Source organism: Schistocerca piceifrons, chromosome 11 (assembly GCF_021461385.2).
Source record: "Schistocerca piceifrons isolate TAMUIC-IGC-003096 chromosome 11, iqSchPice1.1, whole genome shotgun sequence".
Taxonomy (NCBI): domain Eukaryota; kingdom Metazoa; phylum Arthropoda; class Insecta; order Orthoptera; family Acrididae; genus Schistocerca; species Schistocerca piceifrons.
Genome location: NC_060148.1, coordinates 145827467 through 145851717, shown reverse-complemented (window position 1 = coordinate 145851717; position 24251 = coordinate 145827467). Strand labels below are relative to the sequence as shown.

General features: G+C 39.4%; 1 protein-coding gene across 1 annotated transcript in view; it reads left to right on the top strand.

Annotated features, from left to right (window-relative positions):
- Positions 1–24251, top strand: part of LOC124720426 (zinc finger protein 596-like) — a 110084-nt gene that overhangs the window by 36575 nt on the left and 49258 nt on the right. The window contains exons 5-6 of the mRNA XM_047245776.1: positions 4365–4427; positions 8689–8751. Coding sequence (XP_047101732.1) covers positions 4365–4427; positions 8689–8751 — 126 coding nt within the window. The remainder of the gene's footprint in view (positions 1–4364; positions 4428–8688; positions 8752–24251) is intronic.

Here is a 24251-nt window from a genome sequence, read left to right as displayed (position 1 = left end):
GGCAGGATTTTAAAAATGTACCTTTTTAGCCACTCATTCTGTAATTTACCCAAATATTTGGCTCCAGTTATGTTAATTATGCTTAACTCTTGATGCTCATTTTGCCTGTATGCAGGATGAGACAGTCCACAATAGAGATATTCACAATGAGTAAATATGGAAAGGTGCAGTTTTCCCTAAGCTATAGCCAACAATGTGACGAATTTTCTAACTTTTTTAGGTAATTTTTAACGCTTCTAGTTGCTGAAGACTTTAAAAAAACACAGTATTGTTTACTTTTTTCTCTGATATCCTAAAGAGAGTCCGACAAAGTGTATAATGGTGGAACATGATCAGATAGTAATACATGATGAGATTGCTGCAAACCACTTCTAAGCAATATAATGTGTAGTGGGTTGTGTGTTTGGAGGTGGAGAAGGGTAGATACTTTTTGAATACGATCCCATCCCAATTGCCTACATTGACCAGCTCATGTTCTCTTCTTCCTCCACAGCACTGCACTACAGCGAAGATGAAATGTTTGATAAACAGACAGTTTGCTATGGAGGGAATTTGTGGGTGTTGAGCGATGTAACACAGATCTGATAAGACTTCAATGTATTGATAGAAAACACTTCAGTGACATTTGCTAATAATACATGTTCTGAAAAAGGGTCAAGACTCATAATACTACACATTTCTGGAGGATAACAGAAGCAGCATGAAATTGGTTCACAGGTAACAGGTTAACCCTTAATCTAGCACAGACAGACAAGTCAGGTAGTCATGAAAGACTTTCTAGTGAATCGAACAATGTTTATCTTAGCAGCAATTGCCATTCTTTTGCCATCAAATAAAAGCTACTATTGGTCTTAGCGATAGTTTATGTTGCTCCGCCTCTGTCCCACTGTCAGGTGAAGAGGTCCCACTAATCTCTGTTCTAGTGTACAAAATGTGTTGCATGGTGCTTCATGACCACAGGATTCATTGATTTTGCATTGTAAGTTGCCCGTTTTAATATTCTAAACCAGTAAAAGACCAAAGGTGTTATGGCTGGTGAGTGGGCAGGCCATTTCGTATTTTACAAGCAATCAGTCGAATGGTCTCAAAGTGTTGTGACATGAAGATCTGTAGTCATCTGTGCTGCGTGGATAGAAGATTTGTCACGTGGATTGTTTTGTATCTAGTGGACTCTAAAACGGACGCGACATATGTTACAAACTGTAGAAACTCCATCAATAAAACAAGGACAAATGATGCAGTCCCTCCAAAGCATGTACCACATGTTGACAGAACACAGTTGTTTATCCTTTTCTCTCTGTCAGTGTGGATTTTCAACTAACCAGTTTGCATGATGCAGAAATGGATTTGCCCTTGATTTATAAGCAGTGCTTCATTCAGAAACAAAATATTAGGATAACTACCGCTAGCGTTCACCCCTGGTAGCTCAGTGGTCAACATGACAGAATGTCAATCCTAAGGGCCCGGGTTCGATTCCCGGCTGGGTTGGAGATTTTCTCTGCTCACGGACTGGAAGCTGTGTTGTCCTAATCATTAGTAATATCTACATATCTACATCTATACTCTGCGAGCCACCTTACGGTGTGTGGCGGAGGGTACTTATTGTACCACTATCTGATCCCTCCTTCCCTGTTCCATTCACGAATTGTGCGTGGGAAGAACGACTGCTTGTAAGTCTCCGTATTTGCTCTAATTTCTCGGATCTTTTCGTTGTGATCATTACGCGAGATATATGTGGATGGTAGTAATATGTTGCCCATCTCTTCCCGGAATGTGCTCTCTCGTAATTTCGATAATAAACCTCTCCGTATTGCGTAACGCCTTTCTTGAAGTGTCCGCCACTGGAGCTTGTTCAGCATCTCCATAACGCTCTCGCGCTGACTAAATGTCCCCATGATGAATCGCGCTGCTTTTCGCTGGATCATGTCTATCTCTTCTATTAATCCAACCTGGTAAGGGTCCCATACTGATGAGCAATACTCAAGAATCGGACGAACAAGCGTTTTGTAAGCTACTTCTTTCGTCGATGAGTCACATTTTCTTAGAATTCTTCCTATGAATCTCAACCTGGCGCCTGCTTTTCCTACTATTTGTTTTATGTAATCATTCCACTTCAGATCGCTCCGGATAGTAACTCCTAAGTATTTTACGGTCGTTACCGCTTCCAATGATTTACCACCTATGGCATAATCGTACTGGAATGGATTTCTGCCCCTATGTATGCGCATTATATTACATTTATCTACGTTTAGGGAAAGCTGCCAGCTGTCGCACCATGCATTAATTCTCTGCAGGTCCTCCTGGAGTACGTACGAGTCTTCTGATGTTGCTACTTTCTTGTAGACAACCGTGTCATCTGCAAATAGCCTCACGGAGCTACCGATGTTCTCAACTAAGTCATTTATGTATATTGTAAACAATAAAGGTCCTATCACGCTTCCCTGCGGTACTCCCGAAATTACCTCTACATCTGCAGATTTTGAACCGTTAAGAATGACATGTTGTGTTCTTTCTTCTAGGAAATCCTGAATCCAATCAAAAACCTGGTCCGATATTCCGTAAGCTCGTATTTTTTTCACTAAACGTAAGTGCGGAACCGTATCAAATGCCTTCCTGAAGTCCAGGAATACGGCATCAATCTGCTTGCCAGTGTCTACGGCACTGTGAATTTCTTGGGCAAATAGGGCGAGCTGAGTTTCACACAAGTCACCGAAGTGGCTCAAATCAAAAGACTTGCACCCGGCGAACGGTCCACCTGATGGGAGACCCTAGTCACATGACACTTACTTACTTACTACTGCTAGCTATGTCCATTTGAATCTGATTACTGTAGTAAGCCTCCTTTCTCAACAGTTTCTAAACCAACCCCCACACTTCTCACCATTACCCAGTTGACAGTTTCTTAATTCCTTGTGATGTATCCTACAAAATGATAGCTTCTTGTAGTCAGTTGGTACCCAGATTGATTTAGCACCTTCCATCAGCCTTCTTGTGTAGCATCATGTATCATGTTTCAAATGCCTCTATTCTTTTCTGAAGTGCTTATCATTCACATTTGACATCTGTATGAGAACACTTCAGACAAACACCTTCAAAAAAGTTTTCCTAACTTAAATATGTGTTTGATGTTAACTTCTTTGTGGAGATATGTTTTTTCTATTGCTTGTCTTCATGTAGCATCCTCTCTACTTTGGCCATCATCAGGTATTTTTTCTTCAAATAGCGAAAATCATCTGCTACTCCTAATCTGGTTCTCTCAGCATCACGTTATTTAATTTCACTTCATTCCATCATCCCTGTTGTCCTTTTGTGGATATTTATTTACATCTTATAAGCCCTTTTGAAGACTCCATCATTTCTGTGCAATTATTCTTTCCAGCCTTTTTCTGTCTGACAGAATTACAGTTTTATCAGTAAACACTGGTTTTTATTTCGTCTTCTTGAACATTAATTCTGTTCTAACTTTTTCCTTGGTTTCTTTTACTACCTGTCCGGTGTTCAGACTGAAAAAAATGGGAAGATAGGGTACAACTCAGTCACATTCCCTTCTCAACTACTGCGTTGGGTTCATGTCCTTCAACTCTTATAACAGCAGTCAACTTTCTAGACTCAATGTCGATAAGTCCACCTTCAAAGTTTCCCAGTCTATTTAATCTAAATTTACAAATACTGTAAAAAGACGCTTGTCTTTCTTCAGTTATCTACTGAGATCAGTTGTAAGGTCATCATTTCTTCACATGCTCCTACATTTTTTCAGATCTCAAAATGAACTCTTAGTTGACTTCTACAAGTTACTCCACTCTTGTGTAAATAATTCATGTTAGTATTTTGCAGTCACAACTTATTAAACTTACAGTTCAGTAATATTCCCATCTGTCAGCACCTGCCTTCTTGGGAGTTGGAGTTATTACATTCTTCCTGAATTGTTAGAGTATTTCACGTGTCTCACATTTCTTACATGCTAGGTGGAATATTTTTACATACATAATATGCATATACAAATCAGGTAATGTAAAAGTAATATCTATTGTTATCAGTGTGTGTGGACTAGCACAAGTGATATTAGGTTGTTAGTGTACTTTACAGATATCACCTGTCCTGGCCTGTTCATGCTGTTAGTGTGTGTCTTGCCATTTTTCTCACCTCTCAAAACTTACCTTCGTGTAAGGCTTTACAAAATGTTGTATGTGAATGAGTAAATGAATGAATAAATGAAAAAACAAATTTCTTTACATTGACAAAAATCTTTAATCTTGAGTCATATTTTATACTCTATCTAAAAGTTTCCTCGCTTCATGAATTTAGTGTGTGCATATGCCACATGAGCAATGATACTCAGCTTGTATGTTCTTTGTTTGTTACAGATTGAAGTATATGAAGAGTTCATCAGTACTGAATATGATCCTATCAGAGTTAAGAAAGAGGAGGTAAGTTGCTTGTATACATTAAGGTCTAGTAAATATTTATTTTCTCAGAAATATAACTATCTGTGGTCTAGTTTTAGGCTGATTGCACATAGTGGATCTTGGAATTTGTGAAAGGGAAGTAGTAGTATTTATAGAGAAACACACATTCAACTGCATGTGGCATATTCTTATATTATGTACATGACAGATCACAGATAAATGGGCAGGCTTATTACACTTAAGATCTTTAGGTGAAATTTAAATTTTTGCTTTCTGGAACAACTGAACCCAAGTTCTGACCATATGTGTGCCCTCACTGTACCCTTAGCTTTGAAGTTCTTTTGTGAAATAGTCCAAACTTTTTTGAGACAAAAGAAACTCTCAACTCACCTACAGAGCCAATTACAGTCAGACTCAATGAACAGTGGGGTGCAGGGCAGCGCCTACTCATCATCATCAAGTTTGTCAAAATTTGTGGGAGATATATAGCTTGGCATAAAATTAAAAACAAAAAGAAAGAAATTTCCACATAGGATCTTGACCCCATGACTTTCAGATTACCATTCCGTACTCTTTTCAAAGTGCCAACCAATGCCTGGAAACCAAACTAACATAAATGGCTAATGCCTTGCTCAGCCTATGCGAAAAATACTATTTTTTCTAAGCTCTTGGCGATCCACAACTCCTACTTCTGTAACTTTCATTTCTGGCCAAGCCCTGCATACATCAAAAATTGATGATGAATAGACATGTCACATTGTTCGAAGGTGTCACACTACAAATCCAAAGGTCTGTGCTTCAATCCTCATTTAATCCTGTGTTTTCTTTTCAACATATTTCTGCTTTAAGCTTGGGGAATGATTTGTATAGATGAGAAATGGCAAGTGCAGTGTTGTTTGGAGGCCACATTCAGCTCTTTGTCTTCTTATACCTTGGTGGGTATGTGAACCGTGTCATTTACCACAGTTCCTGTTTCTCCCTTGGTTTACTCCTGTTTGGAGTTTCCGTGCTTTCCTAGAGGGCGTTGTGGAGCCTCTGCGAGTGCGCCCACTGGGAGGAGGCGCTGTGTGCTGTGCCCAGGGCAGAGGAGGCAGTTGAGATGAGTGTTCAGCCCTGGACGACCGTTCTGCAGTGGGACACTCGGTCCCTCTATACTAAGTCTGGATGGGTCCAAAAACCTGGGGCATGAGGAAACAAGAGTCCGTATATCTGTGGAGAACATTTGGTTTCCATTCATGGGTTGGGGAAGCTATGAAGTCTATCTGCTGCTGCCAATAACCTCCAGAAGGTGGTGTCGTCACTGAAAGTAAGATTTTTCTTCTAGTTAGTGCAATGGTCATCGTCTGGCAGGGCCAATCTCCCAGTGTTGTGGGAGCTATTAATAATTGTGGGGCAACGTTTCTCTGCTTTGAGTTTGTAATCGGAAATTACCTTGCGCGTGTGTTACTGCCCCCTTACATGATCGTGCATTTGTACACCATACTGACTTAAGGCACACATTGTAAAGAAACAGTCTGCATGTGGAATGCACTTCCTTGACTCTTGTGCAGAAAAGAGTGCAGTATTCTGCTGCATCCATTTTCAATAAGCTACGACAAGAACTCAAAAATCTTAGCAGCAGCCCAAACTCTTTTAAGTCTAAACTGAAGAGTTTCCTCATGGCTCACTCTTTCTATTCTGTCGAGGAGCTCCTGGAAGAGCTAAAAAATTAAACAAATTCCAGTATTACATTGTTGATTTTCTTTATTTAAACTTAACGACTTGTCACCTGAATATGTTTTTTTTTGTATTTCATTTTATCTGTTTCTTATATCGTGTTATAATTTCATGTATTGACTCGTTCCATGACCATGGAGACTTCTCCTTAATTTGGTCCCACGGAACAATAAATAAGTACATAAATAAATAAAATAGAATAAAAAAGAAAAAAATTTTTGGCTATGGTCCTTCTGCAAACCGTTGTTTTCCCATGGACGGCATAGGTCACTGTTTGGATAAGCAAATTGTAAAATGTTAAATATCCTTGTACTGTCTGGCGGAGAGATAAAGTCAATTAATTTTATGGATGTCTGAAAAGCTAGATTATGTTGATGTTTGCCAATATCTGTTGTGTTTAGTATGTAGGCATATTTAACTTTGGTTGTTATTGTGTATATATTCTTGTGTTACGGAGCTTAGTCCTGGTGTCATTTAAGTGTTCTATTGAATTATATTTAAAGCAGTGCTAGAGTTTCTATTTGGTAATCTGCCTAGCCATGACTGATGTCAGTTGCTCGGTCTGTCTGAAATGTTGGGCCTGTTGGGTAGAGACCATTATTGACTTGCTCTCCTCAGCTCCAAAGTCCCATATTGATACTACAGTGGTAGTTCTGCTGGAATCTCATTTGCAGAAGTTATCAGCTCTTGTGAGCACCAATAAAGCTTCCTTTGCGTCTGTAAATTTTGTTTGCTGGCCAGCAAGCTTTTGTTAATGATTAAAAATCGCCAACTGGTCTTTTTCCAACCTAGTGGCTTGTGTTAGATGAGTTCCCTTTCCAGTTCGGGCAAATGTTTCCTCCTCCTGGTGGAGCCATCCTCTTTCCCGAGCCACACTGGGGTAAGAGTTGCCCTAGTGTCTATTGCAGCTCAATGTTCCAGGAGAATGAAATAAGAGGTTAATTATCTACTCCACCGTTATGCCCAAGAAAGGCATATTAGAATGGTTCTGGATAACGTAAGTCTTGTACACTATTAAGATAGTTCTAGGCCTGGAGAAATTGCTGTTTGGTAAAATTTAAGCTTCTGTGTCGGCAATCCAGCGTATTCCATGATCCAACATTGTTATAGAACTGAAAGATTTGGTTTTGATAAATTTGCTGAGACATGACTTAATTATTTGCTATTGATGTTAATTGCTTTAAACGAATCTTCTTTAATTTGTGGTTGTAATTCTTAATGAGTGATCGTCCTTAATAGTGTAACATTTAATGTATGTCTGATTGTCCCCTATATCACCTACTGACTTCATTCAGAGACTGAAAAGGTGATCCTTGCTCAAGTTTATGGGACTGCATTAACTGTTGATCTTTATTGTTTAGGGTCTTAAAAATATTTGTTAAAAAGGACTAATTTTAGATTCCTATTGTTTATGCATTCTTAAGTTATATAGCAAATATTACAAGTGCAAATATTCTCTCATTGATACAAGTGCTTGTTCTGTGGTTTACACTGAAAGGTGTGACAATAAATGCAAAATCTAAAATGAAGCATTGGGGCAAATTAATCCTTTCCCTTATCATTACCGTTAAAGATAACTGTTTGTTTGTCACTTGTTATTGAAACTGGTTGGGAGAATAGTTTGACCTCGTAGAAAGAGTACAATCAGATGGTAGCAGAGAGTGATTGTTCCCCTTTGATCAGTGGGGGGACTTTAAACTAACTGCTTCACTCTTTTGCATTTGCTGTTGATCCCTCTATTTGCCAAGTGTTGCTGTTTGTGATAATTCCTGATTGTTATATTTCGGTGACTTCCATCATCATAGGGCAACGTGATTGCCTGGGGCTCGGTCTGTTAAAAATGATCAATTGATTTATGAACTCTGGATTCGGAAGCAACACATACAGGGTGGGGTGTCCGAATTAATTGCTAAATTGTGTGGGGCATCGCATAACCTGCTTGCAAGTTCTGGGGAGGTCATAGGGCAAGTTAGTGACACCATAAGTTTGATTAGTGGGGGAGTTGAGGACTTGCTCCGAAATGTTATGTTTCTCCAGGGGAGCAATGTGACTCCTAAACAGAGGGGGTGGCTGCAGGCCCAGTTATGCCACTGGTCCACATGTATTCGTGATATGGAGACATTCTCCTTGAATAGGGAACAGGACATGCTCGAGCAACTTGATCGAAAGATCAATGAATTGCAGGACAAGACAAGTATATTAGGATTGGAATGAATTTGTGATGCTTACTGAGGTCCTCTTGGAAGTCTTGCGTGGACAAGCCACCTTTTGCTGGAACTAATGTTATTTATTGCAAAACACATGGTTATGATATGTCAATATGTGCTTGCAGCAATGTAATCTGTCTGTAACATACCATCCACAGTTAATTGAGATGCTTCTTCAAATCATAGTTTATACAATATTACACCATTAATTTCCCATGTAGACTATGGAGCAGTTACAAACAAACTAATAGTGAGGCTAGCTTCCTTCTCTCTTTTGTGTTGAAAACCATTGTAGGTAATTCAGTATACTTAATTCATTGTATTTTTATTTTTCTATTACTGTTCTTCAATTGGTGTAGGATTCGGCATCTGAGAATGATTGTCTCGATGAATGTGACCCACTGAGCATGGCAGATTATCAGGTAAGCCATTCATCACTTTTAGCTATTTGAACTGAGTATATCATCTTTCTTTTATTACAACTTTATGCTACCAGATAGTTCTCTACATAGTGAATATTATATTAAAGAGGAGAAATATGAAACAGTTGATGATGACTGAGTGACATTATTTGACACTGTGGAAACCTCAAATGTACTTGTGATGTGTGTGCTGGTAGAGCTCGCAGAAAATATAAGTTTTTATGGGCAGGTAGGTTAGAAAATTTAAAAATGGAAATGGATAGGTTAAAGTTAGAAATAGTGGGAATTAGTGAAGTTCGGTGGCAGGAGGAACAAGACTTTTGGTCAGGTGATTACAGGGTTATAAATACAAAATCAAATAGGGGTAATGCAGGAGTAGGTTTAATAATGAATAAAAAATAGGAGTGCGGGTTAGCTACTACAAACAGCATAGTGAACACATTATTGTGGCCAAGATAGACACAAAGCCCATGCCTACTACAGTAGTACAAGTTTATATGCCAACTAGCTCTGCAGATGATGAAGAAATTGATGAAATGTATGACGAGATAAAAGAAATTATTCAGGTAGTGAAGGGAGACGGAAATTTAATAGCCATGGGTGACTGGAATTCGTCAGTAGGAAAAGGGAGAGAAGGAAACATAGTAGGTGAATATGGATGGGGGGGAAGAAATGAAACAGGGAGCCGCCTTGTAGAATTTTGCACAGAGCATAACTTAATCATAGCTAACACTTGGTTCAAGAATCATAAAAGAAGGTTGTATACCTGGAAATATCCTGGAGATACTAGTAGGTATCAGATAGATTATATAATGGTAAGACAGATTTAGGAACCAGGTTTTAAATTGTAAGACATTTCCAGGGTCAGATGTGGATTCTGACCACAATCTATTGGTTATGAACTGCAGATTGAAACTGAAGAAACTGCAAAAAGGTGGGAATTTGAGGAGATGGGATCTGGATAAACTGAAAGAACCAGAGGTTGTAGAGAGTTTAAGGGAGAACATAAGGGAACAATTGACAGGAATGGGGGAAAGAAATACAGTAGAAGAAGAATGGGTAGCTTTGAGGAATGAAGTAGTGAAGGCAGCAGAGAATCAAGTAGGTAAAAAGACGAGGGCTAGTAGAAATCCTTGGGTGACAGAGGAAATATTGAATTTAATTGATGAAAGTAGAAAATATAAAAATGCAGTAAATGAAGCAGGCAAAAAGGAATACAAACGTCTCAAAAATGAGATCGACAGGAAGTGCAAAATGGCTAAGCAGGGATGGTTAGAGGACAAATATAAGGATGTAGAGGCTTGTCTCACTAGGGGTAAGATAGATACTGCCTACAGGAAAATTAAAGAGACCTTTGGAGAGAAGAGAACCACTTGTATGAATATCAAGAGCTCAGATGGCAACCCAGTTCTAAGCAAAGAAGGGAAGGCAGGAAGGTGGAAGGAGTATATAGAGGGTTTATACAAGGGTGATGTACTTGAGGACAATATTATGAAAATGGAAGAGGATTTGGATGAAGATGAAATGGGAGATAAGATACTGCGTGAAGAGTTTGACAGAGCACTGAAAGACCTGAGTCGAAACAAGGCCCCGGGAGTAGACAACATTCCATTAGAACTACTGATGGCCTTGGGAGAGCCAGTCATGACAAAACTCTACCATCTGGTGAGCAAGATGTATGAGACAGGCGAAATACCCACAGACTTCAAGAAGAATATAATAATTCCAATTCCAAAGAAAGCAGGTGTTGACAGGTGTGAAAATTACCGAACTATCAGTTTAATAAGTCACAGCTGCAAAATACTAACGCGAATTCTTTACAGACGAATGGAAAAACTGGTAGAAGCGGACCTCGGGGAAGATCAGTTTGGATTCCATAGAAATGTTGGAACACTTGAGGCAATACTAACCTTACGACTTATCTTAGAAGAAAGATTAAGAAAAGGCAAACCTACGTTTCTAGCATTTGTAGACTTAGAGAAAGCTTTTGACAACGTTAACTGGAATACTCTCTTTCAAATTCTGAAGGTGGCAGGGGTAAAATACAGGGAGCGAAAGGCTATTTACAATTTGTACAGAAACCAGATGGCAGTTATAAGAGTCGAGGGGCATGAAAGGGAAGCAGTGGTTGGGAAAGGAGTGAGACAGGGCTGTAGCCTCTCCCCGATGTTATTCAATCTGTATATTGAGCAACCAGTAAAGGAAACAAAAGAAAAATTCGGAGTAGGTATTAAAATTCATGGAGAAGAAGTAAAAACTTTGAGGTTCGCCGATGACATTGTAATTCTGTCAGAGACAGCAAAGGACTTGGAAGAGCAGTTGAACGGAATGGACAGTGTCTTGAAAGGAAGATATAAGATGAACATCAACAACAGCAAAACAAGGATAATGGAATGTAGTCAAATTAAATCGGGTGATGCTGAGGGGATTAGATTAGGAAATGAGACACTTAAAGTAGTAAAGGAGTTTTGCTATTTAGGGAGTAAAATAACTGATGATGTTCGAAGTAGAGAGGATATAAAATGTAGACTGGCAATGGCAAGGAAATCGTTTCTGAAGAAGAGAAATTTGTTAACATCGAGTATAGATTTAAGTGTCAGGAAGTCGTTTCTGAAAGTATTTGTATGGAGTGTAGCCATGTATGGAAGTGAAACATGGACGATAACCAGTTTGGACAAGAAGAGAATAGAAGCTTTCGAAATGTGGTGCTACAGAAGAATGCTGAAGATAAGGTGGGTAAATCATGTAACTAATGGGGAGGTATTGAATAGGATTGGGGAGAAGAGAAGTTTGTGGCACAACTTGACTAGAAGAAGGGATCGGTTGGTAGGACATGTTTTGAGGCATCAAGGGATCACAAATTTAGCATTGGAGGGCAGCGTGGAGGGTAAAAATCGTAGAAGGGGACCAAGAGATGAATACACTAAGCAGATTCAGAAGGATGTAGGTTGCAGTAGGTACTGGGAGATGAAGAAGCTTGCACAGGATAGAGTAGCATGGAGAGCTGCATCAAACCAGTCTCAGGACTGAAGACCATGACAACAACAACAACATGGGCAGTGAATTTCCCATTTGTGAATACTGTGTAAGTAAATAACTTTGTTAATCTTCTTGTAATATATATTCAAATTATTGTTTAACCTTGCATCTAAAGTGAACATATCAAAGCAGTAAATAATTATGACTGAGAATGAAGTGTGATAGAACTATTGCTGTTTACAATGTATATAAATGATATAGCAGAAAGTGTTGGGAGTGTTAGTGTGTTTGCAGATGATGCAGTTGTTTATGCCAGAAGATAGTAACAATTTGCAATACAGCCAACAGAGGATTGATGAATGATGCAGGTTATGGTAATCAACCCTGAACATGAAAAAATGTAACATATTGTACATAAGTAGGAAAAGAAATCCACCACTGTAAAACTACACTATTGGTAACGAACTGCTGGAAACAGTGAAACTTCGTGGCAGATTAAAACTGTGTTCCGGACCTATGCCTTTCGCGGGCAACTGCTCTACTGTCTGAGCTTCCCAAGCATGACTCATGCCCTGACCTCACAGCTTTACTTCTGCCAGTATCTCATCTCCTACCTTCCAAACTTCACAGAAGCTCTCCTGCGAACCATGCAGATCTGGCACTCCTGCAAGAAAGGGTGTTGTGGAGACATGGCTTAGCCACAGCCTGGGGAATGTTTCCAGAATGAGATTTTCACTCTGCAGTGGACTGTGCGCTGATATGAAACTTCCTGGCAGATTAAAACTGTGTGCTGGACTGAGACTTGAACTTGGGACCTTTGCCTTTTGTGGGCAAGTGCTCTATCGTCTGAGCTACCCAAGCACAACTCACACCCCTTCCTCACAGCTTTACTTCTGGCAGTATCTTGTCTCCTACCTTCCAAACTTCACACGGGGCATGAGTCGTGCTTGGGTAGCTCAGATGGTAGAGCACTTGCCCATGAAAGGCAAAGATCCCGAGTTCGAGTCTCGGTCTGGCACACAGTTTTAATCTGCCAGGAAGTTTCATATCAGCACACACTCTGCTGCAGAGTGAAAATCTCATTCTGCAGGAAACTGCATATACCATAAATTCCCTAGAAGTAACTATCCAGAGTGATCGTAAGTGGAATGAGCACATAAAACAAATAGTGGGGAAAACAGATGCCAGACTGAGATTGATAGGAAAAAATCTTAATGTAACTTATCCATGAAAGAAGGTAGGAGCAATAGAAGAGATAGAGAACATCCAATGAAAAGTATCACATTTCATCACAGGATCATTTGGTTGGCACTACAGTGTTACAGAGATTCTCAACAAAGTTGAGTGGCACACACCACAAGAGAGCTGTTGTTCATAACAGAGAGGTTTGCTATTGATATTTTGTGAGAGTGTTTTTGGGAAGAGAGTGACAACATTTTACTTCCTCCCACATACATCTCACAGAATGACGACATTGAGAAAATTTGAGGTATTAGAGTCAATGCGGAGGCTTACTGATGGTCATTCTTCCCACACGCCATTCGCGATTGGAGCAGGGAAGGGGGATAAGTGATTGGTGCACGAAGTACCTTGCACCACACACTGTATTTATTTATCAAAAACCAGTTTTGACAAAGTCACCATCATGAAGTCACTGACATAATAACAGAAACAGGTAGTAAATAAATTGTGTGTGTTAGCTTAGAAAGCTGGTGTTCTGTGCAGAGCTACTATTGTAGAAATAGTATAATCTTGATAGGTTCATACACAGAAATAGACAAGTATCACTTAAGTTGTTCAGCATATGTGGATTGATTTAGACTAATTTGCAAATCAGTGGAATGCACCCAAACTCCTCTAAACAAGGCTGTTAACTTATGACATATATCTTACTTGAGCTGTGCTGTGTAAAATGACTAAAAATGACTATTGTACAGACAAATGTAACCTCAATGACTGACTTCTTAAAAAAGGCCTATTAGAATAGCTAAGTTTTATAATGTTAGATGGATTATTGTGCATATTACATTATTTTTTCATGAAGCAGTAGAATTTAGAAATATTGTTAACTAGGTGGCCAGTATGTGATAAGTTTTCTGAGCCTAGTTTATGTTTATAGAACATTTCCTGTACACTCATTTTCGATTATGTAAACAAAACTTTATAGCTTTGGAGTACAGTCTGGCACCGGATGATTGCACTAGTGTATGTGGATTTTTGCAGGTACTACCATGCTCAAAAGTATTGGAATAATCTGAATTGCATTTCGCATAATTTGTGTGCAACCTACATAGTGCAACTCTACTAAAAGTTCTCCGCTCTCATTCTGTTTTACAGTCATTTGACTATACAAAATTGGTACTACAAGAGACCACAAGATATAACTGGTCTGTATGGTTATCTATTCATATGAAAATTATTGTTGCAGTAATGCAGTTATCAGAAAATACGTGACTAGAGATGATACAGCCATTTCACTTCTAAAATAAAACATATAACAATAAATGATATTTTAAAAGGAAAGTTTCAACATGAAATCATGTTACGAACATTTTTACACTGAACTGGAACCAAGGACTGCATCCAGCAACTATTGTTTGTGTTAACTAACAGAGAAAAGTATTAAGAAAGGTTTCAGTCACAAGTACCCAACTGTGCACTGGTTTAAACTTGAAGTGACAGAGCATAGGGTTGTGTGTTGGATGGGGATTCAAACCAAGCATCTAATCAGATTGTTAACCAAGCACAATCAAATGTTAGGTATAAAAAATTGAGAGATGAAAAACTGAAATGCTGAGATGAAAAACTTTGAACAAGGTACCTATCGTGATAATTTTCTAGCCATCAGTAGTCTTTAAAAATCTATTTATTTCTTTATGATGCGCACATGTTTCAACTGAAAATAATGTGAGAAAAATTTCTGTGCTGGGTGGGAGTTGAAACTTGCACATCGTTCTTGACCACTCATTAAGAGATATTGATTATAAAGTTCTTTGTAACCAGTATGTACTATTGGCCTGTTTGAACATGAAATTATATGACAAAATCTGTATGTCTGTCTGGGAGTTGAAACCGGTACCAGTCCTTAAAGTTGAAAACGCATGGCGAGATATTAATAAAAATCTAAACCATTCGTGACTTGTAGTTTCGTGTGCACATGCTTCAACTTAAAATGACATGATGGAAAGTTTTGTGCCAGATTAGGATTTGAACTGACAAACACACTCTTTGTCGAGACATTTGGGAGTTCGGAATCTTGGGGAAACTATGAAACAGTGTAACTGCATCATCTCACCCAACAGATCCCAGTCCAGCATCAACATCTAATATTACTATATAATAAGAGGTAAGTGTCTTGTTACTTCAGATGATGATTGGCTCATTAATAGAAAGAAATTTCACATGTAAGAAACCAAACTGGCATCAGCTGTTACCTGGTGTGGGTTGTGCCTCTGTCAAGTCCCAATGTATACTGACCGTCCTGAAGTAGGTAGCGAAGGGACATCATGTTTAATGTGGATTTGCAACCACTGTGCAACTCTGTTGTTCAGCTTGCATTACCAGATGTGTAGAGGGTCTGTCTCTGCTTGCTAAAAATGGTTGTCTGATGTAGGAATTGAGCCCAGACCTTAAGCACATGTAGCTACAGTCATTCCAACAGACCACCAACATTTACAGAGCGTTGTTTATCATGGCATCATAATGAAGGATGATCCATACTGGAGGTTCTTTACAACCTCTCAGATACATTCATTTCGTTGTTTGTCCACATTGATATTGACTAGCTGTCTTAGCTGCACTGTGCCTATTTTTACTTTATTTTTTAATCACATAAGTAAAATCACATAACAGCCAGTTGCATGCACTGGCGAAACACTAGCATGCTCAAATTCCTGCTGGATATGTTGAACCTATGCTGATGTATTTACACTGGTGTCCTAACTTAAAGCAACAACTGCTACTTCCCCATACTGTGTCTAATTCATGACATAATCATGCAGACCGTCAATAGATGCCAGGACAATCATGTTCTGCATGGAAGATGGCATTCCAATCAACAGACAACCATTTCAGCAATGACATCAAGTCACCTGTGAAGCAGGGTGGTGTCTGCAAGGTAGTCCCACATACACAATTACTGTGTACACGGTCATAGATGGTGCAGTATGACACAGAGAAGACCTCTACAGACACTGTGCTGTGAAGGGCCATAGGAAGAATGGAAGCAGGAGAGTCGCAAACTGATGTGACCCGATGGCTCAATGTGAATCGTTCTGTTGTTTCTTGGATGAGGTGACAGGCTATAGAGACCAAAACAATGTCCTGGAGACGAGGATAGGGCCAAGTATGTGTGACATTTGAAAGAGTGAACTGTTATTTGGCTGTAAGGGCGTGATGGTACCACTTTAATCTGCTTTGCAACTGAGATCTGACCTTGCAGTATCCCATGGACATGTTGTTTGAAGGCAAATGATTTACAGAAGCCTTCAGCAGAGTGGCCTTTATTGTTGGAGACCTGCTGTCTGTTTACCTCTGGTATGCCTTCATAGAAGGGAACCTCTAGAGTGGAGCTGTCAACATGCCACCTGGATGGTTGAACGATGGGCTACTGTTCTTCTCACAAATGAGCCCCAATTTGCTCTGGAGAGTGATTTTCAATAGACTTGCATCTGGAGGGAATGTGGAATACGATTTTGGGACTGAAACATTGTGTAAAGAGGCCAATATCAAGGAAGATTCCTAATGTGTAGGCAGGGATTATGTTGATCACTCAGATACTTCTTCATGAAATTGTACAGGTGAATCAGCAGGATTTAACTGCTGTCAAGTACAGTGAGGAAATCTTGGGATCTAATGCATGGTTGTTGGGCAGCACTGTGGGCCAAGACCTCATATTGATGGACAATATTGCTTGATATTATAGAGCATGGGTGGCTGATGTTTTTCTGGAAATGGAACATACTGCAGACATGCCATGGCCTGTTCACTCTCCCAATTTGAATCTTATTAGAGCATGTCTAGGATGCATTAGGGAGATGGGTTGCATCACATCAGCATCCACCAACCACTCACCAAGACTTACAAGCAGCTATGCAGGAAGAATGAGCATTATTGCATCAACATAAGAGTGATGACATCATTCACAGTGCACTCCACCATTGCCATGCCTGTACTGCTGCCAGAAGTGGTCACACCCTTTACTGAGCATGTTAACCAGTTGTCAGAATGTGTGTATTGCAAGTCTGTTAAGTTGGAAAAAAATTAAGAACATGTTTGTCTACCATTATGCATGTTGCAGTTGATTATGTTCTGTATTCTTTACATCATTTCTACTTTACAATTACCTGTTTTTATTGTTTTATAGCAAAATAAATGCAACCTTGCAAAATTTCTGTTTGTTGCTTTAATTTTTTACTCAGGTGTATTTATGGTCTCATAATAAATATGCCACATGTAAACACACAGCCAGATATTGAGCATTCTCACATCTTTACATTTTTAAACCACTTTTCATCTTGTATAATTAAATAGATACAGGTGTAGTGACCTTTTCTCGTGCAGCATATTATGTGAAGATTATTGAAATATGTAGTCCTCAAGGACAAATTCACCAAAAAGTTGGATAAGTGCGAGTATGACTGCCCTCCAAGGGTTCTGTACAAAATTAAATTGTGTTTATAGATGATGATGTGTGATGATAATGATAATGATGATTTTTGTTTGGCTTAAGGCCCTGGTGCAAGTCTTATGTTAGACACCACTTTGATGACATGCATATCCTTAACCTACCCCAGGTATCCAGCTAGGGAAAGAAGATTTACAGTTTAACATAGAATCCAAAGTGTGTGTGCTGTTTCTGGTTACTCCTCACAGCTTTGAAATGTGAAGGGTGGATTAAAAGGAAGACTGAAAACTAAGTGATCTGATAAAAAATTGTTCCCACAACCTCCCAGTTTCCAGGCACATGTTTTACCACTAGACCACCAGGACTGACATGTATATGCATGTAAATGATTTGATGAGAGAGTTTGTATCAGAATATGTTATGCGTATGGCCATTTGTTTTGATTGCATTAACTTAGAAGCTTGAATTAATTACACTGCAAAGGGACCACAGACATCAGTATTTCACATAAACTTTAATTCAGTATTTCTACCCATTGGTTGGCCCTAAAAAGAAAAAGGAAAAGAAAAAGGAAAAATGTGAGCCTTCAAAATGTGGTGTTATGCAGATAGTGGCACAAATATCATTTTTTGTGTGATGAACTGCATCCCAGAGCATGTGTCCATCATATTTTGCATATGTTTGAACAAGTGAGACACCTTGTTCTTGCAACATACAAAAATTGACTAAGGAAACTGTGTATAGTGTTGATTATTAATTTGCCTCTGTTGTTTTTGTGTTATATTCAATAAACCAATGAGAAACACTATGGAATATGGTCTGTGGTAATACGAATAAGTGGCAATTTGTCAGGATATTCTTATGACAAAAATCTAGCTTAAAAAAAGGAATACTGTTTGCAACGTGACACTACCCAAAACATCACACATTAGCAAGTTACTATGCATTTGTGAACTTCCTAGTGGAGTCTCTTGTCCTACCGAACAAGAATTTTGGGATTACCACAAAAATATATAAACCTTGCAGTGAGAGTAGACCCACAAATCCAGTTAACAAATTATTCAATGCCACACACAACCAACTGAATTCTCTATTCACAAAAAACTTGTGCTGGTATAAGGAGAAAAATATGTTTTAACAAGGATCCAATGTCACAGTTTCTTAAATTTTTCGCATTTGTATCTAGTGGGTACTACATTGATACTGGGATGAGACCTAAGTTGGTAAAGTGAAGATGTCCTTAATGGTTTTCAGTCAGGAAGCTTATATCTCAGTAACAGATGATATAAAAAGGCAGGCAGAATGCTTGGGCCTCTCATGCTATTAGGACCTATAGCTAATGTAGTATTCTTTGTATGAAGTGGCCATGTTACCATTTAGGCAACCACTCAGTATGGCTAACTGTGTGTTCTCGCTGTGATATTTTGATTAACAGAAATAATTAGTAGTGTTAAATATAGGTTATAGATTCCGTGTGGAATGACCTTCTGGGAATCAAATAATGAACTTGACACCCCAATGTTACACTTTAAGAGAGAATCCTTCAGATTATTTGTTGGAAATGACAACAGAATTGCAAGTGAATTTAACAGGACTATAGTGAACCACACCATGATGTAAGTTGATCGTCATGTAGTTGCCAAATGTATTCTACAATGTTGCAAATTCTCCACTAGTGACAGGAGGGATATGTTTGCTCAGCTGACATGCTGCGCTGATTAACACTTGGACGCCTGCCTGTAGATGATGTGCCAATGCTGGCTGCTACTACCTTCACTGGCAGCCAAAATACAATTTGGATGTAAGGCATAATTATGAATAATATCTAGCCTCACAGACTGTAATTGAAACATCACAAATATAGAAAAGGGGAATTACTATATGGCAGTGCTCTTCAGTAGATGTCGTAAGTATTTTTTCTGTCAAACGAAGAAGCTGACATACCAGATGCAGTTCATTTCATTTCATTTCCCATCAGTAGTCGTTATGAGGAGATGACACTTTTTATTCTTTTGGTCATTATGGACTTATCAGCAAAAAAGTGCTCTTGTTGGAACAAAAAAAATTAAATATTATTCTATCTATTTAAAAGACTCTAACTAAAAAGTGGGGTATCAGTAGCATCATTCTATCTTCCTCAGTAGTTTCAAAAATGTTACCAAAAATTTTTGCTTGCTAACATATTTGTGCTCTTTTTAACATGCAAGTCACCTCTCACTCCCACAAGTTCCGCTACCTGCAATTCACTCACACCCACTAGCTTATCACAGTAAGTCATTTAAGCACACATCCAGTCCCATTTACTCAATCTCTATCATTCTTTCAGCCCATCTCACTATACTTCCCTCTTTGTGTCTGTCACTGTCTCCTGTCTTACAGCCACAGTTTCCTTTGTTCTTTCCTACTACTACACCCCCCCCCCCCCACCCGCCTCTCTCTCTCTCTCTCTCCTCTCTCTCTCTCTCTCTCTCTCTCTCTCTCTCTCTCTCTCTCTCTCTCTCTCTCTCTCTCTCCCCCCCCTCTCGCCCGCCCCCCTCACCCCTCACCACCTCCACTTGAGCCATTGACTGTCTCTCATTATCACTGGGTGTCACCCACTTCCACTTTCTCCTTGTCAGGTACTGTCTCCGGTCATTCCTTGGCACTGTTCTGTTACTGTCAACTATGTTCCACTGCCATTGTGTTGGTATCTTTTTCTCACACTGCTGTTCTTTCCTTCACCCTTTCTGTACCACAATTTTTGTCTACTATGTTCCAGTATTTGTTACTTTTCTGTTTCCCAGTGACACTGTCTCTTCGCACAGCATAAAAAGTGTGAATATGTTAGCAAGCCAGAATTTTTCAGAAAATTTTTAGAAGTGGTAGGGAAGGTAGGATAAGGCAACTTTTCAGTATCTTTTACATAAACAGGAAAATATTAGCATTTTTTGTGCTCCAATAGGAGCGTTTTTTCATTAGTTACATTCTTTCCCCTGCTGCATCAGGGCATGTAACCATATGAAAAACCCATGTATTGTTCAGTAAAATTTAGATGGTTTACCTACATGAAACTGAAACAAAGTAAAACTAATTTTACACTTCAGACCATATTTTATGTCCAAAAAATTTTGGCATGTGTTTCAGCACTACAACATGGGGTTCTCAGATGGTACTGGAAACACTTTACAGCATATTTCTCCATGCTGTATCACTTTATAAACTACATGTTCGCCCAACAGGGGATTTTACATGTACAAGTGGGATAGCTTTGAACCTCTACATCTTGAAAACAGACAAAAGTGTCAAGAAAAGTTAAAAGGGCATTAGACATTGGGTTCTTAAGAGTATATCATAAAAATTTGCTGGGTTTTGGTATGGTGACAACAGAAAAATGTTTAGAAAAAAAACATTTGTGGGGTTTTCTGTAGAACTGCCCATGATCTAATGATGCCTCCACAAGTCCCATGAAGCCCACTGTAGGCCCATCGAATTCAAAAAGAATAAACCAGTTTGCTCCATTTGCTTAAGCCGGAGGAAGTATGTAATATTTATACTTTGACCATGTACTGGATGATAGTCACACTGAGATAATCCTTCTGTTGGGTATACAAATGATCGCTATGGCTGTCCAAAACACTTGAACCTACCTTTTTGTCATTAACAGAACCTGAGGGACGAGGAATGGAAAATCCTCTTTCTATGTGCAGTGTTTTGCGACATATTATGTTTTGGAACATATTCTTCCAGTGGTATGATATAACCTTTCAAATGAAGAAAGTGAAGTGGACTTAAAAACACTCAAATTGATGGACCAAGTTTGTGTGTGTGTGTGTGTGTGTGTGTGTGTGTGTGTGTGTGTGTGTGTGTGGCAAATCTGATTCAAGCTTCTGCTAATGTGAAGGGAGAAGCAACTGCCATCAACACATGTAAAAAGGAACATAAAATGCAGACAATATTGTCTGTAATACCTGAAATTTGTCTTCACTAAGCAAACCTGCCATTCATTCTGCAATCATCTAAATAATGAATAGTATCATATATTTGGAGGGATTACAACATAATCACTGATGTCACTTTGACAGTGAAAGTACATATGATGAATGATTGTGTCAAAATGTGGTGCACTTCAGATGGAGGGAAGCTAAAATACTAGTAAGGTCAGACAACCTGAGTGTGGGGTGAAGTTTCTACAGAATACTTCACAGGTGGCAATGTTTGCTTTTTGTATTAATTCCTGATTTTTCATACTAGCAAAGTCTCTGGAGTATCAGATACTTCATATGAGAATTAACATAGTGTAAGTGCTAAAAACAGACTACTACATGAAATAGTTATCAACATTATGAGTGTGATGCAGTTTGTCCCTAATTTTAATTTCATTTAATTTTAATTAAATCTTCTGAAGACATGCAGAATGAGCTCAAACTCCTCTGAAAGTACTGTTATGTGCCCTGTGAAAGCTCAGAGCCAATGTTATATTGGTTAATAGTCAGAACTAATTGCAGAGATGCATGAAACTCTTCATTTTTGTACAGGAGCAACTTGGTTACTACAGGTATTTTGTTAATTCCAAGCCAGTTCAAGAACATTCTTACATGTAAGCAACTTATCATATGGTGTCCCCTTCTCTCCTGTTTCCCTCATATATTATCACCCCTGTTAATTGTTGCTACTAATTGTGATATGCATAGTATACAAATGTTGCAAGTTACTGCTACTGATAGTGATACATCCTGTAGAGAAATCTTACAGTTTTGGCATCCTGGCACTCCCCTCTGCTTGGTGCCACAATTGCTGGCTTGTGTTGTTTAGGCCTAATACAGGCCCTGTTAATTCCATACATAATTTGCATAAAAAACCTAATCATGTGGTGCACAAGTGAAATGATGGTTATGCACATGTTCAATGCATTACAATTTGATAATCAGTTCACTGCCACCCATCTTTGAAAGTTCTGAATTTTACTGTAAGTTAGCATGTCCTGTGTGAAAGTTCCCAAGAGTATAATACATTTTTGTAGAGACTCATTCCCATCTACACCTCAGTTTTGGCACACTGCCTTCCTTGACGAGTTAGTGGCTTTTTGCAAAAGCTCTAAACAAACTGATGAAAGCAAAGACACTGGCTGCTCCTCAATGTTTTATCATATCAGACAAATGCCTAATGTATTCTTATTATTGGAATGGATTATTCTAAAACTTTGGACAGAAACTTTCACTTTTGACGATATTTATGACACAGTTATATTTTCATTTAAAAACCTGAAAAGAAGAAAGTTGATACATTTAAGATGCAGTTTTTCAGAAGAATGATGAAAATTGACTGATAAGAAATGGAAACCTGCGCTGCAGAAATAATGACAAAATGAATACTTGGAAAATATTAGGCAAAACAGGGTGACAGAACACATGTTAGGACAGTAAGAAATAACTGTCATGGCACTAGAAGAGCTACAGAGGGAAAAAGCTGTAGAGGAGCTGCATCAAATTAACCAGGAGAGTAAAGGTAAAAAAAAGCTTCATTACAGAATTTTGCATATGTTTTTGCAGTTGTAGTCTTTGTCCAAAGATTGGTTTGATGCAATTTTCTTTGCTAATCCAGTAAGTGCATAACTCTACATAACTACTGCAACTTGCTCCTACTTTGACGTCCGTCCATATTCAAAGCTTGGTCTCACTCATCAGTTCTTACCACCACTCCCTACACCTACACACAACTCCCTCCATTATATTGTCACAATTCCCCCCAGGGGACTCACAGCTCTTTCGTGAGTTGATATGCGACACACATGGGACCTCGACCTATTGTATCCCATTCTTCCTTCCTGGGCTGCATTTCCTGCCCAATTCCCCTCCTTCCCCCTCTGCTCCTCCTTCCCCTCTCTTTGTGTTCTTACTTATGTTGACCTGGCTATCCACCTGGTTTCCTGTATTCCTTCTGGTTTTTGTTCCCCGTACTGTTTCCTTTTCACCCTTACATTTTGGCATTTTTGGTTTCCCTGTGGAGTATGACCCCCACTTTTAAATTTTCCCTCTGTAATATGAGCCATTTGAGGAAGAAATTCCTCCCTAGCATCTACAATGTTGATTCATCTCCCCCTTCCTTCTGCTCTTCCTTCCCTGCTGTAGCCCCCCCCCCCCCCCCCAACCCTGCTATGTCACCAGTGCATGTAGCCAGCTCATGGGGTGGGATGTTATGTACCCATGTGGCTGAGCTCCCTGTCAGTATAGGGATCATAGTTATGATAGCTGTGCTACTGCCTCTCCATATGTGAGGAGGGAGCCTTGTGTTCTGCCATGTGTGTGTGTTAACTGTCATGACCATTACTCTCCACGCTCATCAGATTCCAAGGTTTATAAGAAGGAAAAGAAGATCAGGAGTATAAGTCCCTTGATCATTTATACTACACTGAGCCTTGTCAGAAATATGAACAACTTCATCCTGTGTTGATGACATCTAACTTTGCCTGTTATGTCCTTTCCTCTCCTCCTTACCCCAGTCTCACTCCCCTCCTCTCACCCTCCCCTGTGGTTCCCATGTCCTCCCCTCTGGGTGCCTATCCCCTTTCTCAGCCAGAGAAGTGGCACTGACTGGTGAAGGGGCTCTTTCCCAGGACCTCCTCCCCCTGGCGTTTCTCAGGAAGAGAGAGAGAGAGAGAGAGAGAGAGAGAGAGAGAGAGAGAGAGACCCACAGTCTGTGCACCACAAGGTTGCCTGCTGTCTTTTGGCTCCAGATCTTGCAGAAGCCTGCTCCCCCTCTGTGCTCTGCCCTTCTCGTACTAAGGAAGAGAAGCCGAAACATAATTTCTAGGACAACCCTACACCCCTCCCAGTACCATTTGTGGCTGTCAGCTCGTCCTCGTTGGTGATGGATAGTGTCCCAGTGACGTGATTGAATCCACCCCATTAGCTTCCCA